The sequence below is a fragment of the Drosophila grimshawi genome, unplaced genomic scaffold, assembly GCF_018153295.1.
Source record: "Drosophila grimshawi isolate 15287-2541.00 unplaced genomic scaffold, ASM1815329v1 contig_1369, whole genome shotgun sequence".
Taxonomy (NCBI): Eukaryota; Metazoa; Arthropoda; class Insecta; order Diptera; family Drosophilidae; genus Drosophila; species Drosophila grimshawi.
In genome coordinates, this window is record NW_025062891.1 from 5,715,461 (window position 1) to 5,735,818 (window position 20,358).

Consider the following 20,358-nt stretch of genomic DNA (forward strand, 5'->3'; position numbering starts at 1 on the left):
CGTAATACCCGCAATATTCGTTATATCAAAAATTGCATGCATAAATGCGCTTAATGTTAACGAGTGGGTAACGAGCAGGAGTTACTGCTGCTACTTACTGCGACTGCTGATGTTGCTGCTGCTGCCACTTGCAGCATCCTTTGCACTGCTTATGGCCATGCCACCCATCTAAAGTGTTATCATCGCGCCTCTTTTATCTCTTGCTGGTGAAATATGCCCACGTCCGCTGTTGGACACCGCCCTTTCCGGCCACGACTCGAGATTGCATGCTCTTTTGGCCTGCTGCAGCATAAAAACCACTGTGGCATGCAACATAAAACCAGCAACAAACAACTGGCTGTAGATGATTGGCTTGAGACGAATAGATACCCTGTGGACAAGTGGAAAGTCAACAAATAATTTGTTCAATTTAATGTTACTTAAACGGTTGTTGGCTAATTAATTGACCCATTTTCGTTTCCCTGACACCTGGTGGAATGACAAGATCCGAAGCAAGTCCAACCGGATGCGTTAAACATAATTACATAATTAAATGTATAATCATATTCTTATTGAAAGCTCGTTAGGCATAGTTAACCAGATTCCAGATGGATTTATATTTTATTTTTTAATCATCGTCTAGCTCATGTATACACAGGTAGAAGAATATTCATTTAGCGTAATACACTCCTTTCTGATCACTTAATGACCACAGGGTATTTTAAGGTAAATGAGTATTCTTCTACTTGTGTATTGTTGCGCTTTTTTTCTCGAGTGCTTCGCGAAAACGTTGCACAGATGCTTTATTAAATCAGCGCCCAGATATAAAATACGATGGCCAGATAAAGAGCTGCTTTGTGAAAAGAATACAAAAAATAAGTGATTTAGGCAAATCGATCCTGGCATGCGACATTTTGCTGATATCTAAGAAGATATTTTTTAAAAGCAGCCAACTTATTTCGTAGCTAATGTATTTCAACTATTTCAATTTCGAATAACTCAGAAATGCATTTGAGTTTTGACTCTACTCTTAACCAGCAAAAATAGTTTAATTATAAATCATTTACAAATACTTTGTTTATCAAGTATAAATACATTTTTGTCTAATTATTCAATAAGAAAATAAATCAACATGCATTAACTTTGTGAACAGGAGCTGACAAATGATGAGCAAATATATTTTGCACAATCAAACCTTGCCTATTATGGACTTGCTGGAAGTATACATATTATTTATCTGAGTATCAGAGCTTGTACATTCATACAATATATGGTTGCCTGTTTTGCCCTTGCCTTAATGCATTTCAGAGCAAAAGGCACAAAGTGCGTCTCAATCAGGTTTGTTGCGCTCCGCAAATATTTGTATGTATTTTTTTTTATTCTGTTGCTCATTAAATATGAAGAAAAGCCGATTATGGCGCACGAGGCATGTGTCATGTGGCCATGCGACCAAGAAGACGACCAGATTCACGTCTACGACTCCCTGATAGACCCCCAGTCCACAGTCGACAGAAGAGCTGATTAATGAGCTGCAAATGATGCTGTTTGCTCGAACGATGCCAGTGTGCGTAAATCACAAACCATTGGGCGTGTGTCGTGTCGTGTCGTCGAGAGAGGGGTAGCATGGTGGTGAGGGGAGCGTGACATTTATGCCTGAGGCGCAGCATGCAACTTGCGAACAAAACTGCAAACATGTTGCTAATGGTGTTGTTGATGTTGATGCTGTTGTTGTTTTTGTTTCGGCTGTGGCTGTTGATGTGGCATTGAAGTGCGCAGACAACTTGGTATTCGTTGCGTTTCACTTGTTGCACCGCAGCTGTTGCACTTGTGTCTACAAACATATAGTTGCTGTGGGCGTTATAATATTGCCAGGAAATGTGTAACACATTGACGGAGACATCTTCGAACCCACAGAAAAAAACTATATGTCAAAAACCAAAATAGTGAAAACTTACGCATTTTCTAAAATGAAAAAATTTGGGATCCTCAAAGCATTTTTTAAATTTACTACTCCGTACCAACTCTGATGGGAAACTTTTTTGGTCTTGCTACTGCTCTTACTATATTAATTTCATTTTTCTGCTATTGAAAAGTTCGTAGCAGGAGCAATAGCAAAACAAAAAACTACTTTTCAATCACTGCCTCAAAATAAGACATACAATATTTAAAATGTGATTAAGAATAAAATATAATCACTGCCTCAAATTGAGATACACAATATTTAAAATATGATTAAAAATATAAACTAAGCAGACAACTAGCTTTAATTTTACCCATTTAATTTTGTTTAAAAATTTATTAGTGATGCTAAAAAACTATTCAAGACACCCAATATTAATTCCAGAAGGTCCTGAAAGGGCAAACTAAACTTAAAACTCTTTATTAAAATATTAGAATAAACCGACGTAAACATGTAGTTAAATAACAATAGATTCTTGTTTCAAGATTTTTGTATTATGGTTTTTTTGCCCATGGGCTTAATCGATCAATTTGCCTTGCAAGAGTGAGACAAAGATTACGTCGTGCCAGAGATAGCTGTTATTTCCCGACTGTTTGTATTTTTATGGAGCAGGGGTTGACACTTTGAGTGGGTCGCGAAACTTTGAAATATCCCGGCAATTGTCTGATATTGGACATTGGCTTAAAGCCATTTGCGTTATAAAAGCCGAAGCGCCTGACACAACTGCAAGCAAAACTTTTATGCAGCAGTTAACAGCTATTTCGAAACTTGTACGTGGCCAAATAAAAATGCAACGACGCCAATGGACGACATCAGAAAGGATGGAAAGGGGGACGTGGGGCGGAAAGGGCAACCCCTCAAAATGGGTTGTACAATATGTTGCTTGCCTCTAGACCCAGTTAAGAACTCGTGCATTTGTTTGGCCATGAAAGCGGCTTATGGTTTAATAACTACTTGCAACTGCAACAAAGCCAAATGTTAGCTTATAAGTAGCCAAAAAAAAAATAGTATATATGCCAACAAGAGGAAAATATTTGTATCCGTAGCGGAGACTGCGCGGACGGGGTATCTTTATGTTACATAATATACTTTTTGACATGGTTCGGTTCTTTTCCGCTCGTTGCCATCAGAAATATTAATTTTTGTTTGCCAAGCAAATAAGTGAAAGTGCAACTAGAGGAAGAAGGTTGCAGTCGAGAGTGATCAGCACTCAACATATTTTCATGAGCAAGTGTTCTACTTCTTAACTGAATCTAGTTGCTGTTTTGATGAGGTAAATAAACTTGACTTAATGTGATGGGTAGATCTATTCGGCTCCTAATATTTCCATATTATATAACATGACAACAAATATACAAGAATGTGTTTAAAATATATTTGCATAAAAGTTAAAAAATTATGAATAATCTATTGATGGTCTCCAGATAGAATTTGAAATTTGTTAAATGAAGGCTTAGTTTCTCGGCTTAATTATGGAAAGAAAAGAAAGTTGTAGGCAATATTCTCTTGCGGAATTTTGTTAATTGTAGGCTTATTAGCGAAACTCCTTGATGTGATTAATAGACTAGCAAATCTATACTCAAAAGCCAGCTGGCATTTAAATTATATATTCACTGATGAAGATGAACATGATGTTGTTGCTTAGTTTGTTGTAATGTGGCATCAGCAAAAGTGGAACTTGTCTAACGAAGCAAAATTGATGTATTAAGTTAGATTAGTTAGATCAGTTAGATTTCACCAATAGATTTGCTGCACTCTCAAAATCTGCACTTGTGGGTATTCCAAGAAATGATGAAATAACGACAAATGTCAGGGAAAGTGAAACAGAGAGTATCTTTAATAAAATGAAATAGCGCTTCAAATATAATACGACTTATGATAATGGCTATGATAATCTTTGTCTATCGAAAATGTGGGTCAGAAATAGATACAACAAAATACAGAAACAGACACAGACACATACAGATACAGGTATATTTACAGATACAGGTATAGATACAGATACAGGTATAGATACAGATACAGATACATACATAGATACAGATACACAGATACGGTTACACACAAAGATATACTAATTGGTATACTAATAATCATCTTAAACAATTCTGATGAAAAATGTTTCGTATTTTGTATTGACAGAGATTAGTTGAGACTTTGGGCCAAAACCGGTTTTCCGTTAATTGCTGGCCCATTTTGGCAGCATCGCCAGTCAAGGGTCAACGCAGGGTAAGCTCGTATGTTTTTGCATATGCAAAGCTGATTGGCTTTTATCAACTTTCTTTCGCTCGTTTTTGCGGCCATAAAAGTTGGACCGAGCCTCAAGCGGCGTTTAGTTAACTCGCGAGCGGTTTGTAGGAAAGAACATGAAATCGAAGTCAGCACTTTGGGCTCTTGCCCTAATCACACTGAGCACTCTCCTCAGCTCAGTTACAGGTGAGTTTTGACATGTCAACAACTTTAGCTAAAGCCTGGCCTAAATCCACACTCGATTGCAGCGGGTCGCTTGGCGCTGCGTCCACTGACGCCGCGGGAATTGGGTCGAGCCCTGGTCGAAGCCGGAGTGAATAAAGACGAGGAGTTCAAGCCAATGGGACGTGTCACGCCCGCTGCCTATGCTGGGCTGGGCGGATATACCTTGGGCTTAGCTAATGGAGTTGGCAGCGCCGTTCTCTTCGATATGTTGGTCTCCAATGAGACGGCTAACTATATCAACAACATGATCGCCAACATGAACGCCACGACAATTGATGGCGTTAATGGTGGCACAACGCAGGAAATCTGTTTCGGTGGTGGCGACTTGAGTGGGAATCTGGTCAAAGCGCGCAATGATATTAATTATGATAATGATATTGGCGATGATGATGATGATGCCGCTGATTTCGCGTATGATGATGATTTGGCTGATGGGGACGAGGAGGGACGTCAATATGATGATTACTACTACGATGATCCTGATACGGTCACCGGCGGTGGCGGCGGCGGCGGCAATGGAGTCACCTGCATTGTGGTTAACAGAGGACGAGCTCTCGTGCGCCGCAAACGCAGTCCAGTAAAAGAGATTAGCCCACCTGGAGAAACTCAATCAGACAGCAAGAAAAATTGAATTTGTATCCATATATTTTGATATAAGATTGCATCGCTATTTAAGATATAGCAAATATTTGTAAGACTTTATTTATATAATTTATTAATTATACTCCAACACTCAGAAGAAAATCGCAATTATATTTTGGAAAATCGCCCTGAAAACTTGAAAGTTTTTCTTGTTCTTATGCCATGTTCGTCTGACCAGCGCAGAAACTCTCTCAGTTTAATGTGAATCTTGATATGTATTTTATTTGTTTTACTGAAGATAGTACATAGGTTGTAGATGAGCGACTATGTCTATATCATATATCTCTCATAGGAACAATCGGTCGAAAAGTGAGTTTCTAGTGATAAATATGTCTATGCCTATCTCGATCAAGAAATAAGGTTATATTTAGGCACGCCGAAAGAATTCATCCCTTTTCCCCTAAATCTGTTGACATCAAAATGTGTGTTTGTGTGCCACAACATGTGGCATAGGCGCAGACATACATGCCACTTTTCTGATGCAATAACTACTAACCAATCGCCAATAAATCACAGGTTATTCAAATTAAATTATATCAATTTAGAAACTATGTAAAATGATTGCATCACAAATCATAATTTGTTTAATTATATTATTTATTTTATTTTATTTTATTTTATTGTTTAAATACTTTGAAACATACTTTTCAATAATTATATTTGATTTATAGCTGTCAAACTTTGTGAATATATTTGTAATAATTAATTACTTTGACCAAGTCTAGTAAATTTGAGTCGATGTTGAAGTGGGCGTGGATCCATTGCCTAATGGTTGCACGATGACATGTGAAATGTTGTTGAATACTAGGAAGCAAATCATTAAGCCAGAATGTGGCTAAAACCTTTTAAAGCCATCGGACACGGACCCGGAGCTTGATTGAATTTCTCGCCTGGCTGATTTCATCAAAACGAGCCCCAGGCAAAGGTAAAGGGGATTGGGAGTCGCTTGGGTGGCTGATTGTGTAAAAGGTTTTCGTCGAATGCATATGTCACCATTTGGAATGTCATGCGTAGACACTCTTGGACACACAAACACAAATTAATGCAAACAACCACGCAAACCACTTGCTCTACTGTAACACACACACACACACATACATATATATATATATATATATATATATATATATATATATATATATATATATATATCGGCTTATGTAAACATTGAAATGTCATTGCCGGCGCTTCAGTTCAGTGGCCGAGCCCATAAATCCTGGCCGCAATTTATTAACTTTAACACTAGCCAATGTCAACGCAGGCAGTTTGCTGCTCCTGTGGCATTCACCATCTCGTGTCCCTCATTTGATTTGCTATTGATTTTGATGCGAAATTTATGTGCCCGAAGGACCCCAGCCACTGACTCCCAGCAACTGTTGACTGCTGTCTCCTGCTGCCTATCTTGGTGTGTTGGCATTATGGCAACTATTATTAAGCATATTTCAGTTTGATTTCTATCAGGTTATGCTTTGGGCCTAAACTGAAGGTTAATACATTAGCGCTCATCTATTATATATGCTAATGCGTTAAAAGCTATTTTCTATTAACTCGTATTTGAGTCGGGTAATGTCTTAATTGTTTTTGTCTTACGCCTATACTATTTAGCGAGTAGATGCTTATTTACAATGAAAATAAATAATAATAAAATAAATTACTTTCTTTGACTTCCAACAAAATTGTATATATGAAAACAAGACTCCAACAACAACATTTTAGGTATGCTTCTACACCTACCCGTGACTCTTACTAAATATTTGGGTTATTTGAGACTTTAATATTTTTTTTAGGTATCAACTTTTTAGGGAAGACATAAAAATAAAATAAGATATTTTCCTTCCCCATTTAAATACAAAACTCCAACAACATTTTTGGACTGGTACTAGATATAAATATATCACAGTGCATATAAATTATGTATATGATCCTTTACAGTGTACCTCAGATGTTAAAAACATACAATAAACCAAAACTGAATATTTCTTGTAGCGTATCTAAATTAATTTTAAATTGGTCAAGCTGAAGAGACAAACTACGAAGTCATTAAGTCCAGCTCAAAGTTTTTATGCAGCCAACAAATTAAATAGCCAGAATAACTCACATGCTCTTCCTTCTATGTATGCGTGCGTGTGTGTGTGTGTGTGCAGTTGAAGAATCTCAGGCGCAATCCCAGCCAGAAGGAATGGAGCACAAGACTTGCAATCCTGGCGACAGGACTCTAGCCGGCAATGGGGCACTAAATGCGCTAAATTACAAACTAAATGCCGCAAGTGCCGCCCATGGGCATGGCTTGGATTACACAAATGAACGCCTTCGTGTTGGCCGGGTGAACTGTGTGGTAAGCGGGGATATGGGAGGGGAAAGCAGGCGGAAAGTGGCAAAGTGGCAAAGCCAAAAACTGTCGACAGTCGATGACATTTGAGCGATAAGAAAAACTGTTGTGTGGCTTTAGTGAAAGCTAGTCGTGGTCTGAATGGGGCAGGATGGCGGGGGAGGGGTGACTGCTGAAAGGGAAATGTTGTGGCAGTAGTTGTTTCTGCTGTTTGGGTATTAAGTATGCAACACACACACACACACACACAATGAATAGCAACTGCTGTTGTTGATTTTGTTTTTGTTTCGGTTTGTGGCCCTGAAATTTTTACAGTTATTTTTACAGCATTGAAAATTGTTTTAAATGTTAATGTTGCTTGTTGTTGCTGCTGTTTGCTGTTTGTTTGTTGCTCGCTGCCACTTGGCCACAATAAAAAGAGGCGTGTTCCGACGCCCCCTTTGCCACACGCACTTGGCACAAGAGACTGCGTGCTGCAAATCCCAAGGCAAACAAATAATTGAGACGCTTGTGCACACACCCAATACACACACACACACACACACACCAGTCAACACGCATACACACACACACACACACACAGATTGCAAAGCTGGTAAAGTGAGCGCACTTGTGTTAAATTATGCGGGTTTGGTTTTTATTGCATTTGCCGCTCATTTCCTTAGCTTTGCTTCAGCTTTTTTTTTCTTGTCCTGTTTTTGTTTTTTCTGCTTTGCATACCTTTTGATTTGAGGGTTATTTTAATTCAGTCAGCAAACGTGTGCGACAGTGAATGTTGTAGTATATTATTAAATACTTTACTGAACTGGCTGCAACTGACTTAGTTAATATAATCTGACTTGGCATCAATACACGAAAACTATCTGATTACCAAGGTATATAAAACAAAATTATATTTCGTACTCAAACACGTCTGCTCACTTTCCTTCACCTCTTCGGCTTTAAGTTGGTGATCGATTCTATGATACCGATCCCTATCGATAATATACATATGTTAGGTACATAGATGCATGTTAAATTACAGATGTTATCTTACAGTATTAGTTCTAGCAACATCATTTGTTTTGAGTTGAGTTATTGGTTGAAAATGAATTATAATTTTTTTTTTATTTAAGATATCTATAGATAATGTATCTTACTTGTCTAGAAATAAATCCTTTTTTTTTCCTTAATGATCTCCAATTATAGTCAGTAACATTAAATTAATTAGTAATTTGCAAAATGTTTTTTCCTCTTTCAAATTGGTTTTATGAATCAGTAATCAGACTTATTAAAGTTAAATAGTTGATAAGATTAATTAATTAATCTTTGGGTTCTGTAAATACCTACTGGCAAGGGTACTTAATCTTCGGTGTGGCAATATAGACGTTTTCCATTGCTTTTTGTTTGGTATTTGGCTTTTTGTCTTATGCGCTCGTTCATCTTGTGAAAGGTCGCTATGTGAAGACTGACCTTTGTGCCAGGTGCCAGTTGAGAATCTGTTGAGAAGAGTCGCCGAATAAGGCTCTGAATGTTCGCTTCTCATGCATTGTTTGCCAAATGACGAGAAGAATGTTGGGGGCTGCTCAGGATGTGAGATGGTGGAAGGGGAAGGGTAACCCACCAGTCCCTGCTTGGCATTTCAATTAATGGCCCTCTCGCTGGCAAAAAAAAAGAAAATATAAATATAAAATAAAATGCTCGAGCAACCCTCCAAGACAGCAGACAGGCATAAGGGTCATCACTTTCGCTGCTTTAATAACAGCCGATGGTGGGGGTGGAGGTGGGGGTAAGTGGGAGTAAGGGTGGGTGCTGGCTGCACTCTAATGAAGCCACAAGTCAACCCTTGGTGATTGGACTCGCTTTTGCTTTAGTCAACAATATCGCGCGATATGATTGCAATTCGTGTGACACGTGACCGCAACAAAATCTGGCTGCGAGGGGGTGTGAAGGTTGTCAATCGAAAATCGGATATCATAGTCTAGGGGGTGGCTAGAGAGCGGAGGGGGTGCCAAGAGAGCGGAGGGGGTGCCAAGAGAGCCGTGTTAATGGATATTTGATTTGTTTTGTGCGGCGCGTTCTCAAATTCAATTGTGCGCGTGCGATTCTGATTCGAATAATGATTGTGACAAATTTATGCGAATTGCTTCAAGACCAAGTAAACAGGCAAGTATATATGTATATATAAATATATACTCGTATTTATATATATATGTGCCAAACCAATACGTAATTGGGATCGAGTATCGATGGCAAGTTAAAGCAGCCGAATAATTCAATAAAACGAATCACGCAAACCGCCAAAAAAAAGGAAAAAAAGAAAAGAAAAGGAAAACAAACACAGACAGACAGATAGATAGAGAGAGAGAGAGAGAGAGAGAGAGAGAGAGAGAGAGAGAGAGAGGGGGAGAGCGAGGGGAGAGAGCAGGAGCAGATGGGCGGAGGGCAAAGGGGTCTGCGTCTTGGCCAGTTTCGTAGCCGCTGGCCCAGATTAAAAGCAACTGAAACTTTGCTACGCTGTCTTCGCTGTTGCTGTTGCTTTTGCTATTGTTATTGTTATTTGGTTGCCTTTGCTGTCTTGTGTTGCTTTTTTTTGTACAAATTGTTTCAATTAAAAAGTTTACGGCCCCGTTTTGCTTTGAGCAGCTAGGTGTTGCCTAAGAGTGGATTAGGTTGCTGGGTGGATTAGGGGGAGGTGCGTGTAATCGGCTTTGGACGTCGCTACGATTGACACGTGCCCCGACCACAAAAAAAAAAAAACAAAACGGGTCGCTAATTGTGGCCATAATAAGTGTACACTGGACAGCGTGAATGAGGCCTTAAGTCCAGGTCCAAGTCCATGTCTAAGACCAAAAACTTGTTAATTTGGGTTTGACTTTTTGGTTTTTATTTTGTTCACAGTTTTGTCCTTGGCTGCGGATTTATAAGTCCAAGAAACACGATTGCATAATGCACGCAACACACACACACACAAGCACACACAAAAACCACACAAACACACACACACACACATAATACATAATAAGGCTAATTGAGTATTGAAACAGCAAATTAATTGAATATAAGTGCAGTGCACACTTGCTAATGAGAATTTACACAAAATTGAGTACAAATAAGGGGAATATAAGGAAAAAGATTTGATTTCTTTAGTTATTTATTAATACAAACAAATTAAAAGTAACTTTGATTAAATTAAAAATACAACTAAAAATTCAACTTTATATTAAAAAAAAGAACAATTTTTAAAAATCCATTTAAAGCCAAATCGAACCAAAAATAAAAAATAGGTGGTTTAATTAATACATATTTATAAATTATAAAAATTATTAATGCAGGTAATTAAAATTAAAAAAAAACATAATTATATTTCTACCTATTTGTTTTTGTTTAATAAAAAAAAACATCCTTATCGTATTTTAAGTATTTAAAATTATTAATTATGCTTATATACTTTATTAATTAAAATTTAAAAATATAAATGATATATCTAATTCTTCATTTATTTCTGTTTATTATAAATACTCTATATCGCATTCAAAAATTCAAAAATGTTATTATATTTATATATTTATTTATTGATTTTTAGTGGAAAACCACTTTATCTAATTGTAAATATGAAAAAATACCAACTAAGGCAATTCAAATTTTGAAAAATTAGCATTACTTAAATGGAATTAAGATAGGGAATTACCAAATTTAAATTAATGTTATTTCAAATATGTGAGTATTGCTGACGATTACTAATAGACTCATCATCCAGTGTTGCTGAACAGGTAAATAAATACTTAAATATTCCAATTAGTATTTTTAAACTACATTTATTTATTAGCTCAATAGGCGCAATGAGTTGTTATGGAGTCAGTCCTACACTAAAATGAGTTGATTGTGCGTTAAACGCAGTGTTCACTGTAACGGAATAATAAAAGTAAAATGTGGCAACCTTATCGGGGCATCGTTGAAATACTTTGTGCCACTAATTAATTTAATTGATTGAAGCATTTCAACAGGCGATGCTTTCTCTCTATGTATGTGTGTGTGTGTGTGTGTGTGTGTGTGGTGCACTAATAATGTATATCAGCAGTGAACTGTATTATCTATTTGTTTACTCAAATGAAATTGACTTGTAATTAAAAACTATTGCAAATTGATTGAAAATCGACCTAGTCTCTCTGTGTGTTCCTTTGGCAGCGATAAAACCACAAAAAACTACAAGTCAAATAAAATAAAATAGCTGCAGCAACTAGGGCTAATTACAAGCATTAATTAACACTGCATTTTTTGTTTGTATCAAAGCCATTTTGTTCGTTGCTTTCGCTGGGCTATTTTCTCTTTGCTGTGCAGTATAAGAGTGGTTGTGCGCACTCTTATACGCGGCTACACTGACCTACGACATGACATTGTTATTTAGTTTACAGTTTACAGCGCTTCCTAATTGAGGCGGTCAGTTTTTCTACTAGCTGCTAATACAGCTAAAAAGACAATGAAAAACGAACGGAAATTAAACAGTAAATTTACAATAACTGTAATCCAACAAAAGAGAATTTTGAAGAGCTTAAGAGGTATGCATTGAATGAATGCAGAAGATTAATATTATTATATATAAATAATAATAATTATGTAAAGTTTGTTTTTTAAATTTTGAGGTTTTCTTACTGATATATATATATATATATATATATATATATATATATATATATATATATATTTTTAACACAGCACTTGTGATATAATTTTTAAATATTTCCACATATCAAACTAAAAAACATGCAACATCAACAACGACAACAACACAAAAAGCAACTTCGAGGCTTGTGCTCTTAAGTGCGAGTACAGCGAGTATTCAGAGAGCACTCCAAAGTTCGGCTGCAATTTCGTGCACTAATAGTTTTGAGGGGAACAACAACAAGAAGAACGCCACTCTTGGGCAGTTAAGAGAGCAAGTGGCGCGCTCTCTTCGAATCGTTGCGTCGTGTTTTTGCTGTGTGCCGATGCCGTGTGCTACTTCGGCATACACTTCGTGGGCGGCCAACGATTGGCGAGCTGCCTGGCGACGATTCACAGTCAGTTGAATCCTGTGACTCGAGTGCAAAGCACGCGTTTTTTGTGATTTATGTCTGCTGTGCGGGCTGTTTACCCCAAAAACAGAAGTGTTGCCAGACTGCCATCAGTAGGTGAACAGTGTTACGTGCTGCCTAATCGAATGGAGTCGGAGTCAGAGTCCCAATTTGGAGTGGCCTAATGGGCCCAAATCGTGCGTGTTAATGTCCCGTTAATGTCTGGTGATTAAGCTGCATTAAACACATGCATTAATAAGCCTACGTGTGTGGGTGTGTGTGTGTGTGTGCGTCTACGTGTGTGTGTGTGGGTGTGTGTCTGTGTGTAAGTGGCATTCCATCAATCCAACAACTGTCAAAACAAGCCAACACAAGACTGGAGAAGAACCCAAACCACAACAACTTGAGGCATAGTCTTGTTTACTTAAAAAAAGAAAAAACAAAAAAGAGAAAAAAGAACAAACTTGACTCCAGTCAAGTGAAAGTGCTAAGCCGCCAACGACAAGATAAATTACTTGGCGCACACTTTGCTATCTAAAACCAAATACAAATCAAAAGCGCAAATAACAAACGAAGACAACACTGTGTGTGTGTGTGTGTGTGTGTGTTAGTGCGTGCCGGTGTGGGTGTGTGTGCCTGTGTGTGTTTTGTGTCGAGCGTTGCATACTTTGAGGCGACTCCTGAAAGCGCACATGGCGTATGATTTATGCGGCTCTTGTTGTTCCGGGCAGCAACAAATTACAACAAATTACATTAAAAGCACAAAACAAAGAAATTGAATTTACAGCAATTTGACTAAACACAAAAAAATACAAAACAACAAAAAGTTTTGCACTCGCACACGAAACCAAAAAATAAAACGAAAAACAGCAAAAGAAAGTGCTCAAATCAGTGAGAAAGAAAAAAAAACAATGTGAAAAGCGCAGCAAAAAAAAGAAGAAGAAAATAATATAAATACAATTTAAAAAGATAGCAAACTCATTTTGTTATTGCTCCCGAGCGAACGCTTAGACGCGACCTGAGCCGAGCCACGCTGAGCTGGGCCTGTAATTTGACGAAAACGCAAACGTTAACAAGGCCAAAAAGACCGCAGCGAATTGCTAACAGCAAGCACTACAAAAACAGCGATCATAACAATAAAATGCGGATAACAAGGCCAACAACAACTATAACAACTACAGCAACAACTGCAACAACAACAACAACTACAACAATGTCGGCCAGCTGCAGAGCCAATTTCGGATTACTCAACTGGCTCATCAGTTGGCTGTTGGTGCTTTTGTTGCTGCTGCTGCTCGTGCAAGGTGAGTTTTTAATTAAATAATCCAATTTATTCTCATTTAATTTCTAATTAAATTTAATTTGTCTGCCCCTAAAATTCCAACCTCTCGCATCCCCCCTCCCCAACTAGCTAGGCGAGGCACGTCCTGGCGGCTTTAATTGCTGCCAGCTTTTTGTTTCGTCCCAGTCGCTTTGAATGTTCTCTTCTCTAATTTCCGGCAACGGCGCCGGCAATCGACAAAAAGGGGTCTGGGGAGGGGGAATTGGGAATGTTTCACAATTGAAATTCTTTAAATTTTGCTGTGCGGAATTTCAATTTTTGGAGACAAAAGTTTCGTTGGCATTGCGACCCACTTGTTTCTTTTTTTTTTGTTTTGTTGCTATTATTTTGCTATTTTGACGACTATGTCAATCCATTCGCGAGCTAATTGCGCTTGAATTGTTTAAAGCCGCAATCCACAGAAAAATAACATGCACGTTTGCTCATTTATGTGTGGCAAGGTCGCGCAAACCCAACCACGCAGCCACCAAACCACCCAACCACCCAACCACCCATTTACCCAGTCAAGTGTTGAATGCCAGCTAAACACTTGTAGCCCTAAGCACCTTCCCTTGTACCACCCCTTTCAGCCCTCTAGCCAACATCTGCATATGTTCAAGTGTGCGGCTGTGTGTGTGTGTGTATATGTGTGTGTGTGTGTGTGTGTGAGTGCTGTTTGTTGTCTGTCCCGCCAACTTTTCATACTCACACACACACACAGTCGCAGAACTAACTGAAAACTCGTACTTTCTGCAACACTGACACAAAATTTCATTTTCAATTCATGGTTCGCTTTCGGCGCTTGGCTCTGCAAAAAAAAAAATGTATAAAAAACGCGAGAGTTGGGAAAAGAAAAAAAGGACACACACATCCACACAAACATGGACACACAGCCACACACGATGACAAACTAACGAGCTGCAGGCGCACTCGTAAATGCAGTCGCTGCCTTGAAATCCGCAGTTCTTGTTGCAGTTGTTGTTGTTGTTATGCCTACACCCTTGGGGCAAAAAAAACATATGGGGTATATGTTATTGCTGTGGATTTTAATGACACTACATGAAATTAATTAGAAATTAGAAAATAAATACAAGAAAGTAATGTTGAGTCCTCGCTTGAAAATTAGTAATTTAAATATAATATAGAAATCAAAATAAAAACATTGAAACAAACAACTTAATCCACAGGCTTATAGATTTCATTATCTTTTCTTTATTTCCCCTCTTAATCTTGATCTCTACCTCTCTCCCTCCTTTCTTAGCGTTTTACTCTCATTTTCAGATATTACCAAGGCTACACAATTTTTGATCTGATTGGAAATTTTTTGCTTTATTTTATTTCACATTTTAATGGATAAATATTTATTATATCCTTTAATCATTACACATTAAAAAAAAAAAAGTAAACACAAATTCTTTTATATTACATTTACAAGTTATTAGTATAAATGTAACATATATAAAATAAAATTTTAATTTAATAACGTTTATTTTTACACCATGTATTTTTAGATTAAAAAATTGTAGACCCTACATTAACTAAAGAATAAATAATAAATCATTCTTTCACCGTACATAAACGTATTTTCTTTTATAAGCACTTATTTAGTTTTTAAAGTATTGTAAGTAAAATGTGGTCAGTTTCAGAGAATTCCTCACATATAATCTTTCAGGATTGGAACTTTGTATTCCTTTAGCCAGAGGTTGAAGTTACAGCATCTTCGTCTAGCCTGAAATCTTCTTACAAAGTATTTCAATTAGCTAATCTTATCTTAGTTATATTTATATTCGAAAAGCAGTTCAATCAGTTAATCTTCTTATAATTTCCGAAAAGAATTTCATTTAGGAAATCTTCCTTATTTTACTTATTTCGCATGGTTATTAAAAGTTTAAAATCAGAACTTTTGCCAACTGTTGGAATTTTGCTAAGTTCGTTTAAAATTGAATGTTGAAATGTTAAATTGAATGAATGAAAAATGTTAAATTGAGAACATTGAAAGTTGTTTTGCATATTTTAATAATAGTTTGGCATAAAGTTTTCTGATTTAGCAAAAAAAGCATTGAATTGAAGAATAACATTCATTCCGATGCATTTGTTTGTTGTTTTTGTTTTTTTGTTGTTGTCTGATTGTTTAAATAGCGCATTGTTTTCAAATAACATTAAATATAGATTAGGAAAAATGTCTGAAAGAATTCTTTTGTTTTTGTTAGGGTATGGTTGAATTTGGGGATGATTATTGGTGTTGAGGGTGGAATTTTTTATTGCCATTGTAGTTGCTGTTGATGCAGTTGACATATAAAACAGCTTATCTGTGGACTGTTTGTGAGTTTGCTGGAACCGCAGATGGAATCATTGTCAGTGCCTAAAAAGCAACCACACACAAACACACGCACACCTCTACACACACACACACACACACACACACACACACACACACCACACACACTCACACACGCACTGGAAAAGCATGTGTAATAAAATGTGATTCGCAAGCTGATGGGTGCCACGGGATGCCTATGACTGAACGCATTTCACCATCATCATCAACATCATCATCATTATCATCCTCATCAGCAAGATTTTCATTTATAAGTTGTAGTTTTATTCTCGTTTTTCGTTTGGGTTTCCATTTTGCCTTTGGCCGCATGGCACCGTGTTCTGTCTGCTTTGTAATTTCCAAATGAAATACTTTCCAAATGCAATTTGTCGCTGTAAATTGTTGCAACGTTTGCTGTTTTCCTTTTGCACCGCCCACCTCAACTCTCTTCACTTCCTTCATTTATCTATCCATCCATTTATATGTGTGTCTGTGTGAGTGACTGTATTTCATTTTACTAAAAGCTACTTGTCGCTTGCGAAATAAAAGGCAAATAGAAATTACTCGGCAGCTTAAGTCGTTCGTAATTGGAAAATACTCCAAGTGCGCAACGATGGCACTTGAGGCCACAAAATGGATAAACGTAAAAATGATCAAGAAACTTACATTCAAATATTATTTTATATACAATATTTGTATTGTGTTTGTTTATTGTGAGCATTGTTTGATAAGATAGGCTTTCAAATTAGTTTCATTCTTAACAAAGTTGACATATTTGGTAAAGAGTTTACAATGCATTTTTATTATACTCTGTCTGTCTGTCTGGCTGTCTATCTATATGCACTCGTGGGTCTCAGAGACTATCAGAGCTTGGGACTTTAAAGTTGGATACCAACAAAAGCCATCATTATAAAGTCAGACGCTTCTTACTGATAAACAACTGGATAATTTTCATTTTCAAAGTCAACATTCTTACTTGTTGACTTTAAGCTCTTTGACAATATTTGTTGATGACGGAGATCAGAATTTATACAGTTTGTGATGAAAATCAGCCACACAGCTAACTGATTTTATTTATTAAATATAAACTATGTCAATGTAAAAGCATCTTAATCTCTGGAAACTAACAGATTGACCATAAAGTTGAACCCAAATTAGACAATCACACTCTGATATTTTTCAGCATTAGTATTATCTTTAATATTTGTTGTGAAAGACAAATAACTGATTTTATTTACTGAATACATGGTATATGCTATGTTATGTACCATCTCCGTAGTATAAATGAATAATAAATGAATCATTTCTATGTTTTGATGGGTAACTACTTTTAATAGCCTTAAGTGTGCCTAAAAGTATTAATATAAGTGTTAGCCTTAGATCAACTTAAGATCAACAATATACAATTGACAATTGTTTTTATTTGGCAATTTTGTGTGCTCGTTTGCTGTTCAACTTAACAAATTAAGAATTAAGCCCGAAGGTCAGACAAGGCAAATAGCTGTGGCTCAATTAACAAAAGTACACAGATACATATACGTTCATCTACCCTACAAAACCTGTGAAAATAACACACATCAACTGTTAAATTGCAACAGATTCAGGTAAATGGGGAATGTGGCTGTTGCCTGCAACGTTGCTGTTGCTGTTGCCATTTTCATTTGGCGCTGACGTTGACTCATGTTGAATAAGTCAAAATGGCGCTGCACACACATGAAGGAACTCACACACACACACACCCACACACACACACACATACATGAAGGCATCTGTCCGGCGACTTGTTTGCAAATGAATCGCGAGAAGTGCAATTCAAAAGTATGTGGCACAAACACCGTATTCAAATATAAATAGTGGGGCACACAAATTCGGGAGCTGTGACAAACACGAAATTGCAAAGTCTGGCCATGAAATGTGCACAAACATTTGCACCGAATCACAGCCGAATGCAGTCGCGTTGACATTTCACATTTGCAAATGCACTGCGAAAAAAAAACAAGTGCAACAATCATAGATGAATGTATGTGCAAATGTGTACATACTCGTATATGTATGAGTGAGTGTAGCATTTGTATTTAATAAATAAATATAATTCAATAATGAATCCACAAAATTGACTCAATGCTTTTGTTATTTGCACATTCAAATATGTATATAAATATATATATATATATATATTCATGTAAATATATATATGTATTTGCACTTGTGGTTGTTTCTTTTCCATTTTTTTTGTATGTGTTTATTTAGTGTGCAAAATATGCGACGGATGTGGTAAATGTAAATTGCAGTTATTTGCACAGCTGTTCGACATTTAACGCAAACAAATTGTTGTTGTTCTTCTTTTCTTTATACCCTTAACCCGTTCAAAATTGTTAAAAAGGGCGTAATGATTTTATTTTAGCCGAGTAGATATTGCCAGAGACTATAAGAGCTAGAGACTTTGAAATTTGGAAAGTAAATTCTCGCATATCCCTTGGCAGATCATGTTTACTTCATTTTATTGATAACAGCTCAGATTAACATAACGATTTCCCCTTACCAATTTTAAATGCCGAGGATTTTAATCAATATAAGTAGATTGACATATTATTAATCAACTGGACAATATTCATCAACATCGAATAAGAAAATAAAAATAATGAAACATGCTTAAATTTGAGTGTGCAAAACTTTTAACATCAACAAAGCAACAAAGCTGGAATATATCAGCTGGGTTCAGGGTACATCGTAGTCGAGCTCACTCGTCTACTGCATTCTAGCCTTTTGTTGTTAAAATTGTGGTTGTTGTTATAGCCATTGTATATTTATGGCCAGTTCAATGTGGGCTCGTTGAAATAGTTTTGTAAATATTTCCATGTCCCTTGTCCACATGCCGTGATTTACTGCCAAAGGTCATTTAATGCACACGAAGCGCACTTTTGATTTCTGAATTAATAAAAATATCAAAGAATTTATCTGGAAAAAATACTACGAATATAAAAAAAAAACTATGATAAATTCACGTATCAATTCATTCCTGGTTAAATATCGGTTTATTCGTTCTTTAAATAACGAGACTTTTTGAGGCACAAGTATATAATTCATTGCTGGCTACTAAGTGTTGCTTAATTATGTATATTATTATTATTATTATATATAAATTCAAATGTTAATAACTCTCTGAAATGAAAACTAATCTTTTAAAATGTCATTGCAAGGCATTCAATTAAATCCGTCGATTTTAAAAGCACTTCAGAGCCAGGAGTAAAAAGCTTGCAAAAGTTTGTAAGCATTTTTTCTATAAGTCCATTAAGCGCGAATGCTTTTATATAAATATATATATATCTGAAAATTCAACAATTTCCGTTCAAATAAATAGTGCATCCTACAAATATATTTGCATATCAATTTTAATAATTTAAATAAACATATGTTGTTGTGGGCGCAGCATTTTAAAAAATCCATTTTTACCACAGTAGAATTATACTTGCATACGAAATGCACTTATCAAATTTAAATTTCAACAAATATTCAATTAATATCAATCATTTTATTTGTACAATAAATTTTGAACCTCAAAATACTCAGTATTAAGCTTAATCATATTGTTAAGTTCAAAGTGATGTTATAGTTATTGCCTCTGACTATTGTGGAGATATCCTTAGTCTTTGATAATAAAGCTCATAATTTTATAAGCACAAGTATATGACAGTAAGAAACCACAATTTATAGATGCATCTACATATAACTCTATAGTCTTTGCTATTAGTTACGAGCTTTAAAAGATTTGTATGCACTTCAAGCAAGGTTGCGCAGCCTGTTTCGACTAGGAGCAGAAAAACGAAGAAAACGCTATTGGTTTGAGTATGATGTTTAAGGAATCACTTGCGGGGGCCGCGTGAGGCGTTGATGGGTGTAGGCGCGAATTTGATGAAATGCGCACGGCAAACTTATGGTCCATGGCATTAGCCAGCAGAGAGGTGGCAGGGGCAGGCGTGGTTGGTATCAGACTGATGAATGGAGCGCGACGGCCGCTTGGACATGGACATGAACATGAACAGGCACATAGACATGAACATGAACATGGACATAGACATGGAGATGGACGTTGGGATGGACGTGAACTTGGACTAGGACACGCATGCCGAGGCACGCACAAAAATATCAGCGTCAAATCGATGAGTCTTCTCTTGCCGCAAAATATGCAAAGCGCAAAGCAAACGAAGACGGTAAAAGACGAGCAGTAGAATTATTGCCGACAGGCTACGGTTATTCACATCACTGTGTGTGCGAGTGTGTGTTTGTGTGTGTGACCGTTTT

The 20,358-nt window shown here is 36.7% G+C and overlaps 2 protein-coding genes across 3 annotated transcripts in view; one reads left to right on the top strand and one right to left on the bottom strand.

Moving 5' to 3' along the window:
* Positions 1 to 351: 351 nt before the first annotated feature.
* The window catches only part of LOC6560104 (E3 ubiquitin-protein ligase MARCHF4), a 58,633-nt gene continuing 38,626 nt past the window's right edge, over positions 352 to 20,358 (bottom strand). The window contains exon 6 of the mRNA XM_043214325.1: positions 352 to 370. The gene's annotated coding sequence lies outside the window, so the exon portion shown is untranslated. The remainder of the gene's footprint in view (positions 371 to 20,358) is intronic.
* The window catches only part of LOC6560102 (zwei Ig domain protein zig-8), a 63,074-nt gene continuing 56,080 nt past the window's right edge, over positions 13,365 to 20,358 (top strand). For both annotated transcript variants that reach the window (XM_032735189.2, XM_001987542.3), the window contains exon 1: positions 13,365 to 13,722. In XM_032735189.2, coding sequence (XP_032591080.1) covers positions 13,560 to 13,722 — 163 coding nt within the window. In that variant the 5' untranslated portion in view covers positions 13,365 to 13,559. The remainder of the gene's footprint in view (positions 13,723 to 20,358) is intronic.